The 19,279-nt window shown below is 41.3% G+C and overlaps 1 protein-coding gene across 2 annotated transcripts in view; it reads left to right on the top strand.

The window, feature by feature from the left end:
• Positions 1 to 19,279, top strand: part of Mpp7 (MAGUK p55 scaffold protein 7) — a 223,632-nt gene that overhangs the window by 88,414 nt on the left and 115,939 nt on the right. For both annotated transcript variants that reach the window (XM_034510726.2, XM_076939672.1), the window contains exon 3: positions 7,452 to 7,570. In XM_034510726.2, coding sequence (XP_034366617.1) covers positions 7,452 to 7,570 — 119 coding nt within the window. The remainder of the gene's footprint in view (positions 1 to 7,451; positions 7,571 to 19,279) is intronic.

The raw sequence follows: 19,279 nt of genomic DNA, 5'->3' as shown, positions 1-19,279 counted from the left end.
AACATTTGTAGCCCCAGTACTCTGAAGATAGAAACAGGCAGGCACATTACAAGTTTTGAAGCCAGATTGGGCTATATGTAGGCACCATGTCTTTTTTTTTTACAAAAGCATTGTGATATATTCTAGTAGTTGACTAACCACGAATGAAAGATCTTATTAACCAAGGTGATGACACTGTATGAGTATGTTACAGCTTCCTATGACCCACCTGTTCATCATAATTATGATTTTTATGAGTTAGGTCAGTGTTAGCCTTCCTCAATCACTGATCAAATTCCCTGTGTCTGATATGTAAAGGTGGTAGGGTTATGGTACAACATGAGTTTATTTTCACAGTACTGCTGTTGTAAACATTGCAAAATAACAGAGAGAGAGAGAGAGAGAGAGAGAGAGAGAGAGAGAGAGAGAGAGAGATTACTGATCCCTGACTCCAACCTGTGTGCTCAGTGCTCATTGGCCTCTGTCAACTGCAAAGCCCAAATGGAGGCAAACTTCAACCTGAATTTGAACTAAAAGTTGTTGCCTAAAGAAAGAAGTCGGATAATGGCAGATATCAGTATTGTGTAGAACATTGCTGTAGGGAAGATGGTCGCAGCATATTTATGTGCATTCTAATAGTTCAGTGGCTTCAAAGCGTGGAGTTTTTAATCTTGAAGGAAAAGAGGCAGATTTAAATCATGACGAATGAAAGCAGTGCCAACAGATTTAAATCCCATCAGATAAGAGAGTGGAGACTGTGGTCCACAGGGGATGGCTTGGCCACCTGGCTCACAGAGTGAGCTATCTGATGCTGTATGTGTTCTCATTTATACATTGCTTTTTGTGCTTCCATGCAGCCATAATTTGCCATATACCATGCTCTGGATTGGTGGGAATAGTTTGTGAGATTTTATTACCAAACAGCAGGAGCCAATGAGCTATTTAAGATCTTTGTGTCTATCTTCAGACAATCCTGTTACTATAAACACCTCCCATAGCTTGTGACATTCTTTGTGGCGTTTTTTTCCATGTTTAGGAATTATTACTTGATCTTGTCAATGCTGATTGTCTAACATAGGTCCTCATGTATGCTAGATAGGCAGTTTGCCAATGAAGCACAATCTCAATGTCTACTTCTTATTTTAATGTGAGGAAACCATGATCTATCTTCTTTCATAATTACCGTACATTTCTGAAGAAGTTAAAATTAGGTGTTGTTTTGATAGGAAAGAGTTGTATAATTGTATTCTAAGAATCAAAATCAATATAAAAGCTGTATGTCTATCTTATCTGTGCATACAAGCCTTAAAAGGAGATGACAGGGATCAATTCTCTGTATTTTAGAAGCTAAGAAGTCCCATGAGCCACCATTTGTATTGTGGAGACCCTGGGCTCTGATTAATCAAGTTCTGAGAAGTAGGAGCCCATAGTGTAGGTCACTGACTGACTGCAAGAGAACTAGCACTGTGGTAAGGATGGGGGTGCTGGTAGAGGAACCAAGTCCAGAGAGCTGCTGTATTTGCCACGAGGGAATTAGAAAGTGGGTTTCTCAGTTCAGATAGGAGGGCAATTGTCTCTCCCTATGGATGGTGCCTGAACACGTTGGGGGTAGGAGGTTTGTCTTTACCCAGTCTCTGATTCAAATGTGTTTCTCCCAGCAGCACCTCTATGGGCACACCCAGAATTGCTACTGTTATATGAGTGACTGGGGCCCCAGAGTCCAGTCAAGGAGACAAAGAAATTTTGTCACTGCAAATGTGTTCATTGTTTAATTTACAACATTGGCTTAATTAGTTTCCCCCAGCTAAGACGTGGAGTTCAGGGCTTGTATGCTGTTAAAAATAGGTAAACAGGGCCCCTGAGATGGCTTACTTCAGATGGTAACTGATAGCCTGAATTCAGTCTTAGGACCCACATGATGGAAGACAAGAACCTGCTCCTGCAAGTTGTTCTCTGTCCTTTATACATGCATCATGGCCTGAGTCCCGGCCCCCCACCTGTCTGACTCTCCTCTCCTCTCTTCTCCCTCCCTCTCTTACCTCTCACCCTCCCTCCTCTCAAACTCCCTCTCTCCTCTCCTGCCTTTCCCTCCCCTCCTCTCCCCTCCTCTCCTCTTCTCTACTTGTCTTTGAATTCATGATAAGCAAATATAATAAAAATAGATGAACACTGTACACAGAAGCTTTTGATTTAGTAGGCTTTCTCTCTCAAGGCTATATATTAGTTAGGCCTCAGTCTTCACTTGCCGGTACCATTAATTGTATCCCAGTGTGAAGCAACAGAAAGCCATTCCCCCCTCCAAAAAATGAAGAAAGACAGTCCCTCCCATCAAAGAAGAGGCTCAAACTTAGCTCAGTCTGTAGATCAAGCCATTTAACATTGCACTACCTCTCAGCACCAGCTGCAGATTTCATTGTCTGCCCTATGAAAATTGATGAGACCCCGGAGGACTTTTCCTTTGCCACTGTCAGTGATAAGTTTCGTCAGTAGAGGGCACTGGCAGGACACTGCAGCAAGAGGAGGCTGTGGTTTTCATCTGCTGAGTTTTGCTTCTGTCATGGACTCCTTAACAGCCCTATGGGAGTCTCCAGTCTCCACTTTGTGTTTTAGTAACACACCCACAAAGAGATTACTAAGGAGCCTCATAGACACGCCTGGTGGACTTCCTGGGCCTTGTGTGCCTGCACACCTGGGGGTGTCTGTTGTCTGCTGCGCCAGCACAGTCTTATGTTGCTGTAGGGTATTTCTAGTTTCTCAGTTCTTGCACGAGAATGCCATGTTTGCAAACATTAGATACGTACAAATTAGCTAAATGGTTCCATTGTAGAGATAGTGAAACATGCACCCAAGTGAGAAGCAAAAATCCAATTGGCAGAAGTCAGTTTACAGTGGTAGTACCACATAGGCAACGAGAATAGGTCAGATCTTACACGGTTTTTCCAGAGGTTAAAAGCGATATGATCTAATTCTACAAGTGGCTCCAACAGTGAGGATGGCATCGTGAAGCCTTTAGTGTTTCCACATCAGTCTATCTTATTTTATAATGCATTTGCACCTACTATGTACGGAGCTAGTTTAGATGATAATATTAATTCCTTCAGACATTACACAACTTAAAGTTTGAGTTCCTGTGTTATAAGTCAGATGTCATACAAAAGCAGGATGTTTTATCTGTACGGTAAAAAAAGGAATTTGATGTTTAACTTATTAGCCACAATTACAAATTAAAAATTATATATACTATTTCCAGTTTAATTGTGTACTTAGAAAACATATTTTGGATCCATATAGTTTTGGGAAAATAGGAGATTCTTACATTTTATGGTTGTTTTCTGTTTACCATATCGACCTGTCTGTCCTCTCAACCTCTCGTATATCACCAGACATCATAAGAATGCTGGAGAAAGGTTTTCTCGATTTTGCTGCTAGCATGGTGACATGAACATAAGGCTTCAGTAGACGTAGATTCTTAGGAATTTACTTTAAAAAGACTTAGCCCATTTTGTGCTGCCAAAGGGAATATAGTAGTTTCCAAAGACTTTGCTTTCTGTAGTTTCCATTATCTGCCATCAACTGTGCTCTGAGAATATTAAATGGAAAATTCCAGAAATAAACAATTCACCTTCTTCAGCAGGGTGATGAAATTTTGCAGCATCCCACCTGGAGTGTGAATTAACCCCTTTGTGCAGTGTAGCCACACTATGTGTACCTCCTGCTCCTTAGTATCCCACCTGGAGTGTGAGTTACCCCTCTGTGCAGTGTATCCACACCGTGTGTACCACCTGCCCCTTAGTCACTTACATGGCCTTAGTTTCAGGATCCATGGCCATAAGATCATGGTGCTTGTATTTGTAACCTTCCTTTTATTTAATTATCATCCAAGGCTAACAGAAAACATAGGAAACAGTGCAGTGAGGTAAACATTTGATACTGTGATTTCGCACATGCCTTGGGGATTGACTAATTCAAAAGGAAAAGAAATTTATTATCTCATGGTTCTAAACAACTATTTGAACATCACTGGGGAAGTGTGGGACTGCATGGGATGGGCCTTACTGTGTCGATAGGTGGCAGAAGGGAAGAGGAGGGACAGAGAAGAGAGTAAAGAGGAGGCTGAAGTTGCTTTTTATAATGAATTTGCACCTAACATGTAAGAAGCGGATTTAGATGATAATGTTAATTCCTTCAGGCACCATCTTCATGGCCCAGTCACCCCTAATTTTTACCTCTCAACATACTACATTGACGATTTCCAACCTGTGCTTTTGGGAGGTGGAGAGGCTCAAATCATAAACACCTAAATTATGCGTTACTTCTGTCCTGATTTCCTCATTGGCAGGAACTGACTCCTTTCTCTTAAGCTCAGAGACCAAGAGTAGGTTAAGAAAAAATTGAAGATGTACCCTCAATCTAAATATCTAGTTCTGAAAGCATTCAGTTGAACTTGAAGAACATTCTTCACTGTTGGAACTCAGACATAGGTATATATTCAGGTTCACATCAGAGCAGAGACTCCACTCTCTTCACCGACTGGTGATTTCTGGAGCCTGTACTGCCTTCTTTGAGACTGTAGGCCTCTGGCCTCTTGGCTCTGTCACCATACTTTTATTAGTGGTTGACACTATCCTGTCTTTTCTAGCATTGGTTGTGGCTTCCAGATCAGGCAGCTGAAGGGGAGGGACTGTGGTTGTCAGTGGAGTGGCAGACTGTGGTGGTAACATATCAGAAAGGATTGTGTCATGTTAGAAAAGCCAGAAAACTCAGATTTAGGAGCCTTTGCTAGCAGGAAAATTATTTTTTAATGCTTGAAGTATAAAATGGCTTGTTTCACAAAATATAAGCAATACTTGTGTAGAGTTAACACTTTCCATGTGTAAAGGAGTGTGCTGTTATATCCACTTGGAATGTCTGATGAAGCTGTTTTGACTCTGAACCTTGGAATACAGTGGTGTTTTGTTCTAGAGGAAGATGCATCAAGGAAAGAATGTTATTTTATACCAAGCATATTGTGGTTCGCGCCCCAGGATTCCATTGAAATTTTAAGACAGCCATTTGACCTTAACATTTTTGTGTCGCTATTTTTTATTTTGAGATTACTATAGATTCGTGTGGTCTCGTAAGAAATGATATAGACTTGTATGTCATCCACTTCCTTACAGTTTAGCGTCTTGTACCGACCACAGCAGAATGTGGCAGCCAGGAAACTGTAATTGGTACAACCTGCTATGACTTGAATGTGTTCCCCAAAGTTCATGTGCCAGGAGCTTAGTTCTAGGGGTAACAGTATGAGGGACATGAGGCCTTTAATAGAAGGTCGGTCCAGTAGGGTTCGTCCTTCATGAACGAGTTGATGCTGCTAGTGCAAGAGTAAGCTTGTTACGAACGATGTTCTGTCACCTCTCTGTCTCTGTCTCTGTCTCTGTCTCTGTCTCTCTCTCTCTCTCTCTCTCTCTCTCTCTGTCTTTCTCTCTCTCCTATGTCTCACCATGAGCTGACAGTACAGATGCCTGTACGAGGTACCTCCCCTACGCTGCCTTCCTGACAGGTACTCTTGCATTGTTTATAAACTGTTCATCACCAGCACTCTGCTGTAGCAGGATAATGCAGTGTCCCGCACTCCAGGACACTTACTCACGTCTATGTGTTTGTAAGTGTTTAGCTTTACGTGCACAAATTACCATTTGCTTTTAAACACAAATGAGAGAAGGCTCAGCTAAATCATAAAGACTGCTTTAAATGTAGACACGGGGATCAAATATTGATCTCTCTTGGTTTTTCAGTAATACTGGTTCAGTATTGCATATGGACCGTGTTGTGTTTTTACCATATGCCAGGCCTTCTTGTATATTGACTGACGTAGCCTTTCTAGCAATTACACCATGTAATTTACAACAAAGTTGGTTTACTATCCTTAATTAAGCCTGACCTCATTCTACCAAGGAGTAAGCAAGTTTTCTTTTACAACTTCTGAAATCAATAGAAAAAAAAATCTACCCTGATTTTTCATAATTTTACATTTTAAGTCTCTGACATAACCGCTGACCCTGGGCAATTATTGAGTTTGGGGGATGTATCTCTGTGGGAGCTAGGCTGGGACAGAGGGTGAGTGAGTGCTGTATTGTAAGTACAGTTATGCTGAGATATGCCCAAGTCTTTACTTAATTGTAAAGAAGAGTTGGTTTAGGCAGAGTGCTAGTTTTTTTTTAAAGAGAATTAATGGAAGATACTAAGAATATTCAGTAATATAATTGGAGTTTTTCACAGTCTAATTTAGGATTATTCTTATGACTTTTTTTTTCCGGTGGGGGTCTAAATACAGCCCCAGGGACATTTGGATTTAATCAGATATTCACAGTTACATATCTGCCTTTAGAATGCTACCTCACGCATTTGCCTGTGAATTAGGACTGATATGCGTTAGGAACGTAATAGTTACGCTAGTCAACAGTCCATAATTTACTCTTGTTTGCTTGTTACACATCTTGTAACCTTTTCTCCTTGATGAAAGGCAGCCTTTACATGTGTTGCCTGCCTCAGGAGGTCTTGGTGTTTTTGTAGACAGTAGACAGAAATAAAAGGAATTCTGTCCTTTTTACCTCATGTGATCCCACTGGAAAATGCACCAAGAGCTGGGAACTGATACTGACTTCTGCCAGGTCACCTCCCTCAGGAGTCATGGACAAGCACTGCTGGGGCAGTCTTTGGACTGGAGGCTAGCCTCCTGTGACTGAGATGGATGGTTTCTGTGGCGGCCTCCTGTGGAATGCTGTGCCTCTGTCTCTAGCATTTGTCTCCCTCCTGCATCTCATCCGAGGTGTGCCACAGCAGCAGTCTGCTCTGCTATCAGAGGAGAAGCCAATAAACTTTATACACCACAGACGTAAGCAATGCTCTGCACAGTCCCTACAAAAAGCCATAGTCCACAGTGGTGAGCAGCGCAGGAATCTGTGTGAGGTCTGTTTTGGCCCACACGGCCAGAACTTCGTTTGCATCTTAGACAATGCAAATGTTTTGAAGCTTTATGTTTTAGAATGTCCTTGCAAACTACAAAGCCTTTTTGTAGACCACTATGCTGTACTCTCCTAAGGAAGTTTTCCTTTGTGTGACTCATCCCACTCCTTGACTAACAGGAATGTAGTAACAGTCAAGGAAAGGAAGGTGTGCCTTTCTTCTTTCTTTTTTTAATTTTGAAGAATGGTGTACGTTTTCTGTCTTGGGTTACGTAAACTTGCATAATATTGACAAGTATGAAAGGTTAAAAAAAACCTGTTCTATTCTCTTAATATACACTTCTTTGAAATTTAAAAATCAAAACACTTCCTTTGCTTTTCAAGAGCATTGTTTTGCTTGATGGTCCAGAATATAAATCCAGTAAAAATGACATGTTCCAGCCGTCACTTACATGTACACCTTCAGTGAAATTAATGGGATCATCCTGAGATTACACTTTGTGTTTTATTTTCATTTTATAGGTCTGTACGAGCTGTTGGCTGCTCTGCCTGCCCAGCTGCAGCCACATGTGGATAGCCAGGAGGACCTGACCTTCCTCTGGGACATGTTTGGTGAAAAGAGCCTGCATTCACTGGTCAAGGTAAACCACACTGATGTCAGATTCTCTTTGCAAAAAGCAGATGGAAAAATATTTTGAGTGCCATCTAGTAAACCAGAGATGAAATTGTTACTGTCTGAAAACAAAACTTCCTTGTTCTATTTCATGGCCGGGTGTGGAAGTTGTTAAAGATCTTACCAAAAATACATCCATGACTTCACTGAAGGGCAGCGATGTGGCTCTGCGTGCTAATGTGGCACTATTCGGCTGCCCTCGCTTAGACAAAGGACAAAATAGTGGCAGGAAGGTTGAGACTCCGTTATGGTCGACATTCCCGAGCTGGAATTTCACTTAAATAAACAAATGTTCACAGCAGAAATGAGAAGGAGTATGTGTTCTGAGGTCAGAAACGGCAGCAGGCCAGAAGCCACGTTAATTTAAAATAATTTCCTTTAACAAAGTCAACTGAAATTCTAGTAAGCTGTTTCTTTTATTGGCCTGACTCCATTGAAATGGTATTTTGTAGATAAATACAGTGGAGCTAAATACGAATAAAAACAGTTTTGGAGACTGGTAAGGAAAGCATCCCACCACGAGAGAGAGCCGTCAGCCACTGGGAACCAGATCCCATCTTAGAGAAACACTGGGAGTGACCAGCACTCTTAAAATAGTAAAATGAGAAGAAGAAGCTCACTGGAAACCATGCCACTCCTGCTTCTGGAAATACGAACTGTGTTTTCTCTCATCTAACTCAAGCTGAAAAGGAGCGATGGGTCTTTCTTGTGTCTGTAGGAGGTAGATGCCCATGGCTCCCTGAAATCTGGACCGATTTTATTCAGCTAACTTGGTTATGGTTGCCTGTCAGGATGGGAGACTTTTAATGGATACATAATATTTGAAAATTCACTTCTCAATTGCCACTGTTTACAGAAGGGGGATAGTCTGTGTGTTTTCTTTTCCTGAAATTTGCCTGCTGTGAATGGCAGCAATGCTTGAGAAGGTAGCGTCAGTGTGTGGTGGTGCTCCCTGGCAGCGCTTTTAAAGCATACGGATTATTCATTCATTTATTTTTTTTCATAATGATGCAATTGACAACATGTCTTTAGGCTGTAATTCATTTTAGGCAGCTTAGTTAATTTCTTGGGGTAAGTGAGAAATGGTTTTTGGATGACAACTGAGGAATTCATGCCTTAGTATAATGGTAGTAATAAATGCTTCTGTGTCAAATGGAGGGAAGTTGAGTAGCTACTGACATATGCACACTGGTTTTAGCTTTTGCCAAAAGGAATAAGGTGCATTTGAGTTGGCATCATCTCTGGGTCATTACGTAAACATTTCCCCAAATATAGATGTTTGTTTATTTGTATTTATTTGTAACGTAGCTGTAATTTCATTACCCAAACTGGAAGTCAGAATGTACATCAGCAAGTTGACAATTTCTATAAAACTGTGATTATCTTGGTTCTTGGATAACAATGTAAGTCAGGCAGATTTATTACGTATTGAGGAAAAGGTGATCGGAGCACATAAAAAGTCAAAGAGCTCTGGAGGCGGTTGTCGCTGCTGTTAAAAGGATGAAACTAACATATAAAACAAATTCCTAGTCACATGGATGGTGAGTGTCAAGCATAGGTTCCTTTCCAAAGTATCCATCAGTAGCAAGTGGGTAGGAAGCATACAAGAGGGTGCTAGTATCTGGTTCCCTAAACCCAGTGAAGTGATGGTGGATGTTGCCAGCCTGTAGATAGCACAGTTACATGTACACTGTTCCAGAGGTCGTCAGGAATTGGTGTAGCAGGAATTTTTCAAATGAGTCTTTTTTGTATTGCTAGCATGTTTGTGATTCCACCATATGCTCCTCTGCCTCCAGCTCTGATCAGATGCAGACCTCCAGTGTGTCCTCTGACTGACCCATTCTATTAGTTTTAAATATGTAAAGTCTAAAACGCCTCCAGGAGGCAAGCTCAGGGGATCTTAGCTTAAAACAGCTGGAACAAACCATGTAACTGTGTTCCAAACGCCTCTATTTAAGGCTGGGGGACAGGAGCCTTTAGCTTTTGTACGTAAATCTTCCTAGAGCCAAAGGAATTTGTTTGAAAAGATTTGTTATAGAGTGAACCAAAATGTGCTTTGGTTTTATGCTCTTGCCTGAAGTGAAAGCCGTTAGTGTGTGATTTAGAACTGGAAAATGCAGTGTTTGATTCTTATCCCAGCACAGAATTTTCATGGTCCTTGTAGTGTGCGTGTGCGTGTGCGTGTGTGTGTGTGTGTGTGTGTGTGTGTTATAAATTGCCACACAGCTTTAAGGATTTAAAATACTTGTAACCTTTGGGTCTAGTGTAAAATATATTCAAGAAAAGACTTTGCACATCACAACAGGTACAGCATGCTGTCTTAAGATATTGAGATTGTTATTGGAAAGAAAGGTTGATCCTAGCAGACTTGTCCAACTTTTGGACACTGCCACCCAGTATTGCCATCTATAAAGATGATGCCCAAGAGCATCACATTTGAATTTCAAATAAAATAAAACCACCAAACCCCTCAACATTTTAAATAAGTTTATGATTTTTTTACTGGGACACATTCATACTTTGATGCCTTGGCTGAGGGTAATTTTTAAAAGAAAACCTATAGGTAGAAAGGCAGAAGCTGGATAGTAGTGGAGGCGCCCATCTTTACCCGCAGTGCTCAGGAGGCAGGGCAGACATTCTCTGTGATTTAGAAGCCAGCCTGGTCTACAGAGTGAGCTCCAGGATACCCAAGGATACACAGAGTAACCTTGTCTTGAAAAACCCAAACCACTGCCCCCCCCCAAAAAAAAACCCCAAAACAACAACAACAACAACAACAACAACAAAAACCAAAGGACCGAGTAATAAACAGCGCAAATGTGGAGTCTCTCAGAACTCCTGTCCAGTCTCTTACCTGTATGCTGGGGTCACCTACTAAGTAGTTACCTTCACCACTCTGAACAAACAGCTATGTATTAGCTGAGAAATTTCGAATAAAAAAATAAGGTGTTGTAATTTACCTTCTTCACTAACTGCTTTTCCACCATTCCTCTGTTTTTTCTTCTTCTTTCTTTTTTCTTTTCTTTTGTTCTTTTTCCTCCTCCTCCTCCTCCTCCTCCTCTTCCTCCTCCTCCTCCTCCTCCTCCTCCTCTTCTTCTTCTTCTTCCTCCTCTTCCTCCTCCTCTTCCTCTTGTTCCTCCTCTTCCTCCTTTTTTTTTTTTTAGAGATCTCAGTCCTCTAACCTGAGATCTACATAATCCTTTTTACTCTGAAGAGTGTCTCCTAATACTTCTTGGAAGGCAGACCTACTGGTAACAAATTCCTTGCATTTTTGTTTGTCTGGAAAGTGCATGTTTTCCCTTTACTTATGACATGTAATTTCACTGGCTACAGAAATTGTAGAATGGTGTTCTTTTTCTTCCAACATGTAAAATATTTCCCTTAATTGTTTCCTTGCTTGCATGATTTCTGGTAGAACACTAGTGTTAATCTCAGCCAAGTTCACGGAAGATAAGGGTCACTAGAGAAAGCGTGTTGTGGTTCTTAAGCCTTCCTTTTAGTTTGTTCCTCTGTGGTTTTAATGTGATGGGCAAAGGTGTAGATGCTTCAGAAGGCGTTTTAATTTTTATGGATTTATTTATTTATTTACTTTCAGATTCCTGTGCTTGTGGTTTATGTTTGTCATTAATTTTGGAGACCTCTGCGCTCTAGTCTCTTCCTGTGTTTGGCCTGCACTCTCCTCCCAGGGCTCTGTCCAGTGACCTGTCTCCTCTCCTCCCAAGGCTGTGTCCAGTGGCCTGTCTCCTCTCCTCCCAGGGCTCAGTCCAGCGACCTGTTTCCTAGTTGCCTCACAAGGAGGGTTTTGTTTCTCACCCTTTCCCACTAATCCTCCGGTTTGCATTTTCACAGGGGAGCTGCCTTTACATTATCCTCCCCTTACCTAGTGTGGGGTTTAAATGACAACATTCCCTTAGGCTCCTGTGTTTGGACCCTTGCTCTCCAGTTGGTGGTGCTTGTTTGGGGGAGATTAAAGAAGCCCTAGGAGGGGCAGCCTTGCTGGAGGAAGTACATTGCCAGGATGAGGCCTTTAGGGTTTCTAACCTTGCCCCACTTCCAGTGGGCACTTTAGGCTTTTGGCAGGGCTGCCTTTGCCATCCTGCATTTATGGACTTTCTCTGGAACCAAGAGCATGCATAGCTCTTCCTTCTATAGGCAGCTTTAGGTCGAGTATTTGATCACAGCAACAGACTGGGATAAAAAATGACACAGCTGGCTGCTGTATTCTGTTGACTGAGAAGCACATCAAAGGCAGCATTTGGTTTTGCATAGCATTCTCTGGTTTCTAGAATTTCCTGTTGATTGTGGTCGTCAGTCTCTCTGCTTTTGTTACCTACTGTGGTGGCTCACACACTGCCTCCTCCATTTGAACTTTGAGCATATTGGGTGTAGTTTTATCTTAACCCTTGTTTCCTTTGCCAAATCCTCCTTGTCTGACTCTCCTTGATACTTGGTTCATCTCTTTGGGCTTTGTTTCCTGTTGCTCTCCTGCCTTGGAATTTTTTTCTTGTGGAAACTAAGTGTGATTTAATGGGGTAACAGGAACTCAAGAAATCTAGCTTTTACTGTGTTTTTATGTTAATGTGGCTTGGAACTAGGTGTGTATAGCTTAGTCCCAGAGATTTGAGTTTCCTTTTTGCCCTTCTTCCCCTTTTGTCTCAGCCCCTTTGTCTTGGGATTTTCTTAAAAGCCTTTTTAGAGTCCTGCCTCAAACACCTCAAAGCTCCCACTTGTTACCTATTGGGATAGCATTGCAAACTTATTGGTGATGGTAGGTTGTTAGAAAACAATTCAGCAATCTTATTAAATGCCTGTCTTCTTTTCTTTTCTCTTTTCTTTAGAGATGGGTCTATTAGGCACATGTATTTGAAGCATAGTTATTTTCTCCTCCTGCAACTGAAATTCCAGGGTATCCCTTCCCAGACTTTAGCTATGGGAACTGGTGGCTCTTAAGGAAGAATGTGGGGAAACCCTTCTTTGTCAGGATCCCCAGGAGATTTTAATTATTAAGCTAATCTCAATTTGTAATACAAACTCTCAAATAGCATATCAAATTATCTATCTATCTATCTATCTATCTATCTATCTATCTATCTATCTACCTACCTACCTACCTACCTACCTACCTACCTACCTACCTACGTACATATGTAGGTTGTAATTACAAAGGGTTAAAGGTGCAGTTTGTATTAAGGAGGGCTGAGAAGCCAAGGCTGGGAAACCAGTAGGACCAGAAGATGTTGATGACATGTGTGGATAAGCTGCAGGGGAGAATCTGAACAAGCATAGTGTCCATGCACATCACAGATCTGAGAGAAAAGCAGCAGAGGACAAGGCAGGAAGGGCTCGTCCAGATGAAGAAACAGGTGCACAGATGGATGGCTAGTCCAGATGGGTGAGCAGGGGAAGAGGCAGTGGTAGGTCAGAATTCCTTAACATACACTCTGGGTGGCCAGATGGCACACTGGTGAGGACCTTCACTGTTCCAGCTTTGAGCTTCACATCTAAAAGATATTTATAACCTTGATCTGGTGTGTCCAGTACATTCTTGGCCTGGTTTTCCTCATAAAAAGTTAATACATTCATGGGCCCTACAGTATCAGTTCACCCTGATACATTTTATAGGGTGGTATCCTTTCTACTTCCAGGGAGAAGTGGTTTTCAGGCTTTGGGGCAGCAGTTGTGTTGGACATATAGTACAGTTCATGAGTCCACTCAGGTGCAAGGTCATCCTCCATCTTTAAAGCAGAGTCCAGTGTTACTTGTGTAAGTGGGAGTCCCTCAGGGCAAAGCATAGCCTGAAAAACTGCAATCTTCTACAGTATAGAATAACTTAGGGAAAGAAGGAGTCTGACCTCACTGTCATTTAACAGACGTGTTTCTGAACTTAAAATGTTGCAAGTTAACACAATTTATTTGCTCACTGTTTGGATTTATTAGTTTTCTTTGGAAAAAGCATGAAAGCGGCCCCTGTATATTTCCATGGAAGAGGTCAGTGACACGTGAGATTCATCATTTTCCCCTCTTCTAGATGAAATGCTGTGGTTTGGTTATCAGTTCTCTTTAAACCAGCTACACATATAACTAAGTTTAGGTGATACTTCTTGGTACCATGACAGTCTTGTTTGTTCATCCTATGTCCTAATTAATGGAGTGTTCTGAGGTAACACACATTTCTGTCACTGGAGTCTCCCTCTGATTTCCTCTGGTTTCCTTCTGGATCCTCAGTCCTAGTGATAGCCATTAAAAACATACATGAACACTAGTGTTAATCTCAGCCAAGTTCACGGAAGATAAGGGTCACTAGAGAAAGCGTGTTGTGGTTCTTAAGCCTTCCTTTTAGTTTGTTCCTCTGTGGTTTTAATGTGATGGGCAAAGGTGTAGATGCTTCAGAAGGCGTTTTAATTTTTATGGATTTATTTATTTATTTACTTTCAGATTCCTGTGCTTGTGGTTTATGTTTGTCATTAATTTTGGAGACCTCTGCGCTCTAGTCTCTTCCTGTGTTTGGCCTGCACTCTCCTCCCAGGGCTCTGTCCAGTGACCTGTCTCCTCTCCTCCCAAGGCTGTGTCCAGTGGCCTGTCTCCTCTCCTCCCAGGGCTCAGTCCAGCGACCTGTTTCCTAGTTGCCTCACAAGGAGGGTTTTGTTTCTCACCCTTTCCCACTAATCCTCCGGTTTGCATTTTCACAGGGGAGCTGCCTTTACATTATCCTCCCCTTACCTAGTGTGGGGTTTAAATGACAACATTCCCTTAGGCTCCTGTGTAATTAGGTTGATTGACTTAGGATTGAATTAGGATTCTGGCTTTAAGGGGTAAGGAAAGCATGACATCATCTGCATTCTTAATGTCATAGTGCTTCAGTTGCTTTAAATACTAAGTAAGTACCTGCTTTGCAATGCTTATTTTCAGGATCAATTATTAATGACTTAGTGAATCAAATCTGAATTAATAAATTAATATGTAAAGTGTACTTTAAATGGTGTTTGGTGCATAGTGAGTTATAATATAATGAGACTAGTATTACCTTCATTATCCCTATTTTAAAACTGTTTGTAAGCCATGCTCATTGGTACACCATTCTTTCCAACATCCCTTTGGTTGCCTGGCTGTTTTCTTACAGAGGTGTTTCCTAACCTTATTACATTTTTGTTTTTATGCCTTTTGTTTTTTGCACTGTTTAAAATTGCAGCAAAAATTTGATAACAGGGAGGGCGTGGTGGTGCACGCCTTTGTTCCCAGCACTTGAGAGGCAGAGGCAAGCAGATGTCTGTGAGTTCAAGTCCAGCCTACTCCACAAAAGAGCTAGGGCTCTGTTATACAAAGAGGCACTGTCTTGAAAAAAAAAAAAAAAACAAACTATTTTTAATAGCAGAATGTAATTAGAAATTATTAACAGAGCTCTTGAATTACCTAAATGTTTTCTGGCTGTTGTAGGTGTAGAAGCAAAAGTGTTATAGACCCATCCTCAGTCCATAACAAAATCCTTGCTCTGGAGTCTTACTGAGAGCACACACCAGAGTCTGAGGTATTTGCAGTCCCTAGTCCACTCTTGAGTTTTATTTGTGTTTGCTGGCTCCATTGGGGTCCTTTGGGGCTGTTTGCACTGACTTCATGCTCCCACTTTGTGGTAAGAAGGTGTATTGTATACTGTTAGCACCTTAGGTGCTTGTGCGTACTTGCTCATCAAGTGGGGTCCTTTGGGCCTGGTCTGTGTGTAAATTGCTCCTTTCTAGTTTACATTGTTCAAAAGTGTCATAGGGGGCTGAGAGAGGTTGCTAGATTACAGGAGATGGAAAAACCGGTTTCAATCAGTTTTCCCCAAACAGTTTGTTTTCCATTAATTTCACAAAACGCTTACTTGGTCTCTTGGAGGCACAATGAAGGCTGCCCACAACCCACTGTTTTGGCTGACTGACTTACTGAACCTGTTGGTAGATAATTGACTTAATGTAGTTTGTCATCTTTAGTTGTAGCATGAATTGTGTTATCTTTCTTACAGGTAGATTATACTTCATGACAACTTTCTTTATTAAACTTCAAAATGGAAGTTTTGTTAGTATTTTAATTAATCTGTTATGTTATCAAAAGGAAAGGCAGGATTTAGGTTGGTTTAAAATTCTTTCCATGCTACATATAATATTTAAAGGAATTTTAACATTTTCAAATGAAATCTTTTTCAAAGGTTGAAAGCACTCATAAGTTTTGGTGTGACTCTGTGATTAAGGCATTACTGTAAGCTTGAATTATTATAAAGAAATCTAAATATGAGATTGTCGGCTTCTTTTTTAGGCAGATAGTAGCGTCCTCTAGCCTGGAACTCCATATGTAGATCAGGCTGGTCTCATAATCACAGAGATCCTCCTGCCTCTGCTTCCCAAGTAGGGGAATTAAAGGCATGCCTCACCATGCACAGTCTATTTTTGTGTATAAAGTAAAATTAGTATAGAATAAGCCACTCTGATTCAGAAAGGTATTTTACACTTTTATCCACTTGTTTCTCTCTTACCAACTCTATTCATTCATTCATTCATTCATTCATTCATTCAGTGAGAATGATGTTCAAAGAAGAAACTTTGTCCACCCTGTCTCTCTATGCCATTTGTATGTTGACTAACATGTGTATGGAAGAGGATGTTTCACAGCAGGTCAGGAGCCCTCTAGGGCCAGTGAACTGCTTTCCTCGTGTCTTCTCCTCTCTGATCCTTGTGCTGTCTGGTGTTTCAGACCTTGAGCGTGCTCTCTACTTGAGTTTGAGGACATAACGATATGGAGCAGGGTTGTCTGAGGATGACATGCAGTGGTGGTAATGGGGTCAGCTGTAATAAATGAAGCTATAAACCTTCATTGTCACAAATCGCTAAGAGTTATCTGCACAGTTTAGCTTGCTTAAATCTAGCAAGCATCTTCACCATATTACATCCCAAATCTATTTCCCAGATGCAGCTTAGTTGGCAGCACGGTGGAACTCAGAATGAATGCAGTCACTCACGGTCCATGAGGTTCGTTATCTGTGAGCAATTGCTGGGATCTGACAATTGCTTGGTAAAAAGTTAACTCTCATCTTCTTGTCAAGACACTTCTTTCTTGATAAGCGTCTGTCTCCCTCCTAACCAGTGTGTCCGGGTGAGTGGAGGAGTGGAGTCACTCTTTTGCTTGACTGTCTTCGTGTCACGGCTGAGCACAGGCGTATGTCGTGTCGATCATGCCGGTTTTGTCTTCTCCCTCATCAGCAGTAAAATGGAAGCAAATGCTCTCACCTTCGACCATGTTGGCCATGTTGGACATACCAGCTTCCTTTTTATATCCTTGGCCTCTCCGTCTTTTCTTCTGGTTGGCACATGGGAATCACTTGGTGTGGTCCTGATCCCGTGTCTTTGTTTATATTCAAGGTGTTAAATTCAATTGTGCTTGCCTAGCTCTTCAGAAAGCAAAAGCTGAAGGAAAACAATTAGACACTAATTCTAAAAGACCCGTCTTTACTTAAAACAACTTCAGCAGTGTCATCTAGTGAAGATGATTGTCAGGATTAAGACTGTGTGAATGCAGAATCCTGAAATTGTAGACGCTTGTGACAAAGACTCTCTTCTCTATTTGGTAATTAACTGTCACGCGCTTTTGCAGAACAAGCAAGGACTTCGAGGAGCAAAGACACACAGAAACCCTTCTGACCACAAGCTTTTCTAAGAGAAAAGAGCAGCTTTAGCTGCTCAGCTTCTCTTGGCTATGGTGAATCCTTTGACTGCGATCCCTTCTTCTTTATGTTGTGGTTCTTTATGTAACCATCATCTCTGGTTGCTTTGGCCCTTATATTCATTTCTGTCCCAGTTAAAAACTAAATGTGGTTGACCGACAACTTAAAAATACATCCTATTTCTTGATAGCTATCATTTAAGCAGTCATAAGTGATACAGATGATAAATATTTCTGTTACAAAGGAGGTGTACACCTTGTTTGTTTAATTCAAGTGACCTGTGCTTCTTATAGTCAAACTGTCTTAATCTTCAGATGTCCGCTAGATGGCGCCATTCCTTAGGAAATTTAACACCTTTGCTCAAGGAACTTGTTCATTGGTCACTGAGGGGTTAAAAATAAAAGCAAATTCAGGCCAAGGCAGTATGAAAAACTTGTGAAATTTTCTTACGTCATGTAAAGATTTGTGGAGCTTTGTGGTAGAGGTATTTATGATTGATACTGTATTACATTTCCAGAGAGTGAGATTGTGTTACTTGGCTCTTTCATGTAAAATGTATGTAAATGTACAGTGTTAGGTGGCAATGATGACAGAATGGTAAAAATGGGCTTGGTGGTCTTTTGTCATGACTCTGGGAATCTAGATCAGTCACATAAATAAGTAGAAACTACTACCAATAGATGAGATTTGGTACTTAAACTATGTAATGGGTGGAGAGGATGCTTGCTTGGTTTTCTGGAAGTTTTGTTGAATAATTGGCCACTCAGCTAATTAAGAGAGGACTAAAGTTTGCTTAAAAGTTTGCCAGGTAAAACAGGGCACAGCAGACACCTGTACTTCCAGCATTTGAAGATTTAATGTAGGAGAATCATGAGCTTCAGGCCACTGTAGGCTACACAGCAAGTTTCAGGACAGGCTGAGCCACATAAGGAGACCCTGTCTCCAAAAACCAGGAACTGGGAGAAAGGGGTGTCAGGGAAGTAGGAGTGAGCTGAAGGAGATGTTTTAGGGAGTGGGGTTCAGGGTTTTCATCTGTACCCCACTCACTGGAATGGCTGGAGCCACTTGTGGTCAGTTCTGATTTCATTCAGTTTCTCTCAGAGTCGTTTCCTCTCATCTTTCTGGGGGCTCCTTGAGGTAGGCACTAAACTTTAGGAATCAGTGTCCACGTTTTTCTCCAGCTTTTGATTTCTGGATATTTCTTCCATGTTTCATCTTAATATTTAATTTTTAATATTTTTGTAGTTAAAATGTAAATTGCCGTCATTAGTGAGGGGTATCTGTTAACCTCTTCTTTTACAAAGAACTTCTACTCTTATTTCCGTGTATATTTTCCATGCATTATTTTCCATGAAAATGATCAATCCCCAAACTGCAGCTCCAAGTGCCTTGTCCAGTCTTCCAACATGGTAAGACATACACGCTAACCTCTTACAGAGAGAGACACTGGTTTGACTTGTTCTATAGCCAGCTGAGGCTGGGGCTGATTTTGAACCTAATTTCTCTGACATGAGTTCTGTGCTTTAAACACTGAGTTATTCTCAGAGCGAAGATGCAGCATGTTTAGCAGAACAGAGCTCTGGGTTCAATCCCTAAGACTTTGTAGACCTGGTATACTGATGATTCCAGTACTCAAAAGGTGGAGGCAGGGAGACGAGAAGTTCAAAGCCATCCTTGGCTAGATGAGACCCTGTCTCAAAAACAAAAGGAAAAAAAAAACCCAACTGAGCAGGATCGTGTAGGCTTTATTTTATAATTTCTTCTTGTTATATTTTATTCTTCTTGACTTGGGATGTTTTCCTTTTGGCCTCTTCATCCGGTTGCTGTTTCCCTTCAAGGCTAACCTGAGTTATCTACAGATGTTCAGTCCGTGGCCACACTTAATAGTCATCCTTAGTAGAAGTGCCGTTTGCCCGGCTAGAGTAGAGACCCTAGGGATGCATGCTCCAGATGAATGGAGCAGCCCCCGCCAATACAAAAGAACGA

This window comes from Arvicanthis niloticus, chromosome 8, assembly GCF_011762505.2.
Source record: "Arvicanthis niloticus isolate mArvNil1 chromosome 8, mArvNil1.pat.X, whole genome shotgun sequence".
NCBI classification, from domain to species: domain Eukaryota; kingdom Metazoa; phylum Chordata; class Mammalia; order Rodentia; family Muridae; genus Arvicanthis; species Arvicanthis niloticus.
The sequence above is the reverse complement of the archived record's forward strand: the minus strand, read 5'-3'. Positions and strand labels throughout refer to the sequence as shown.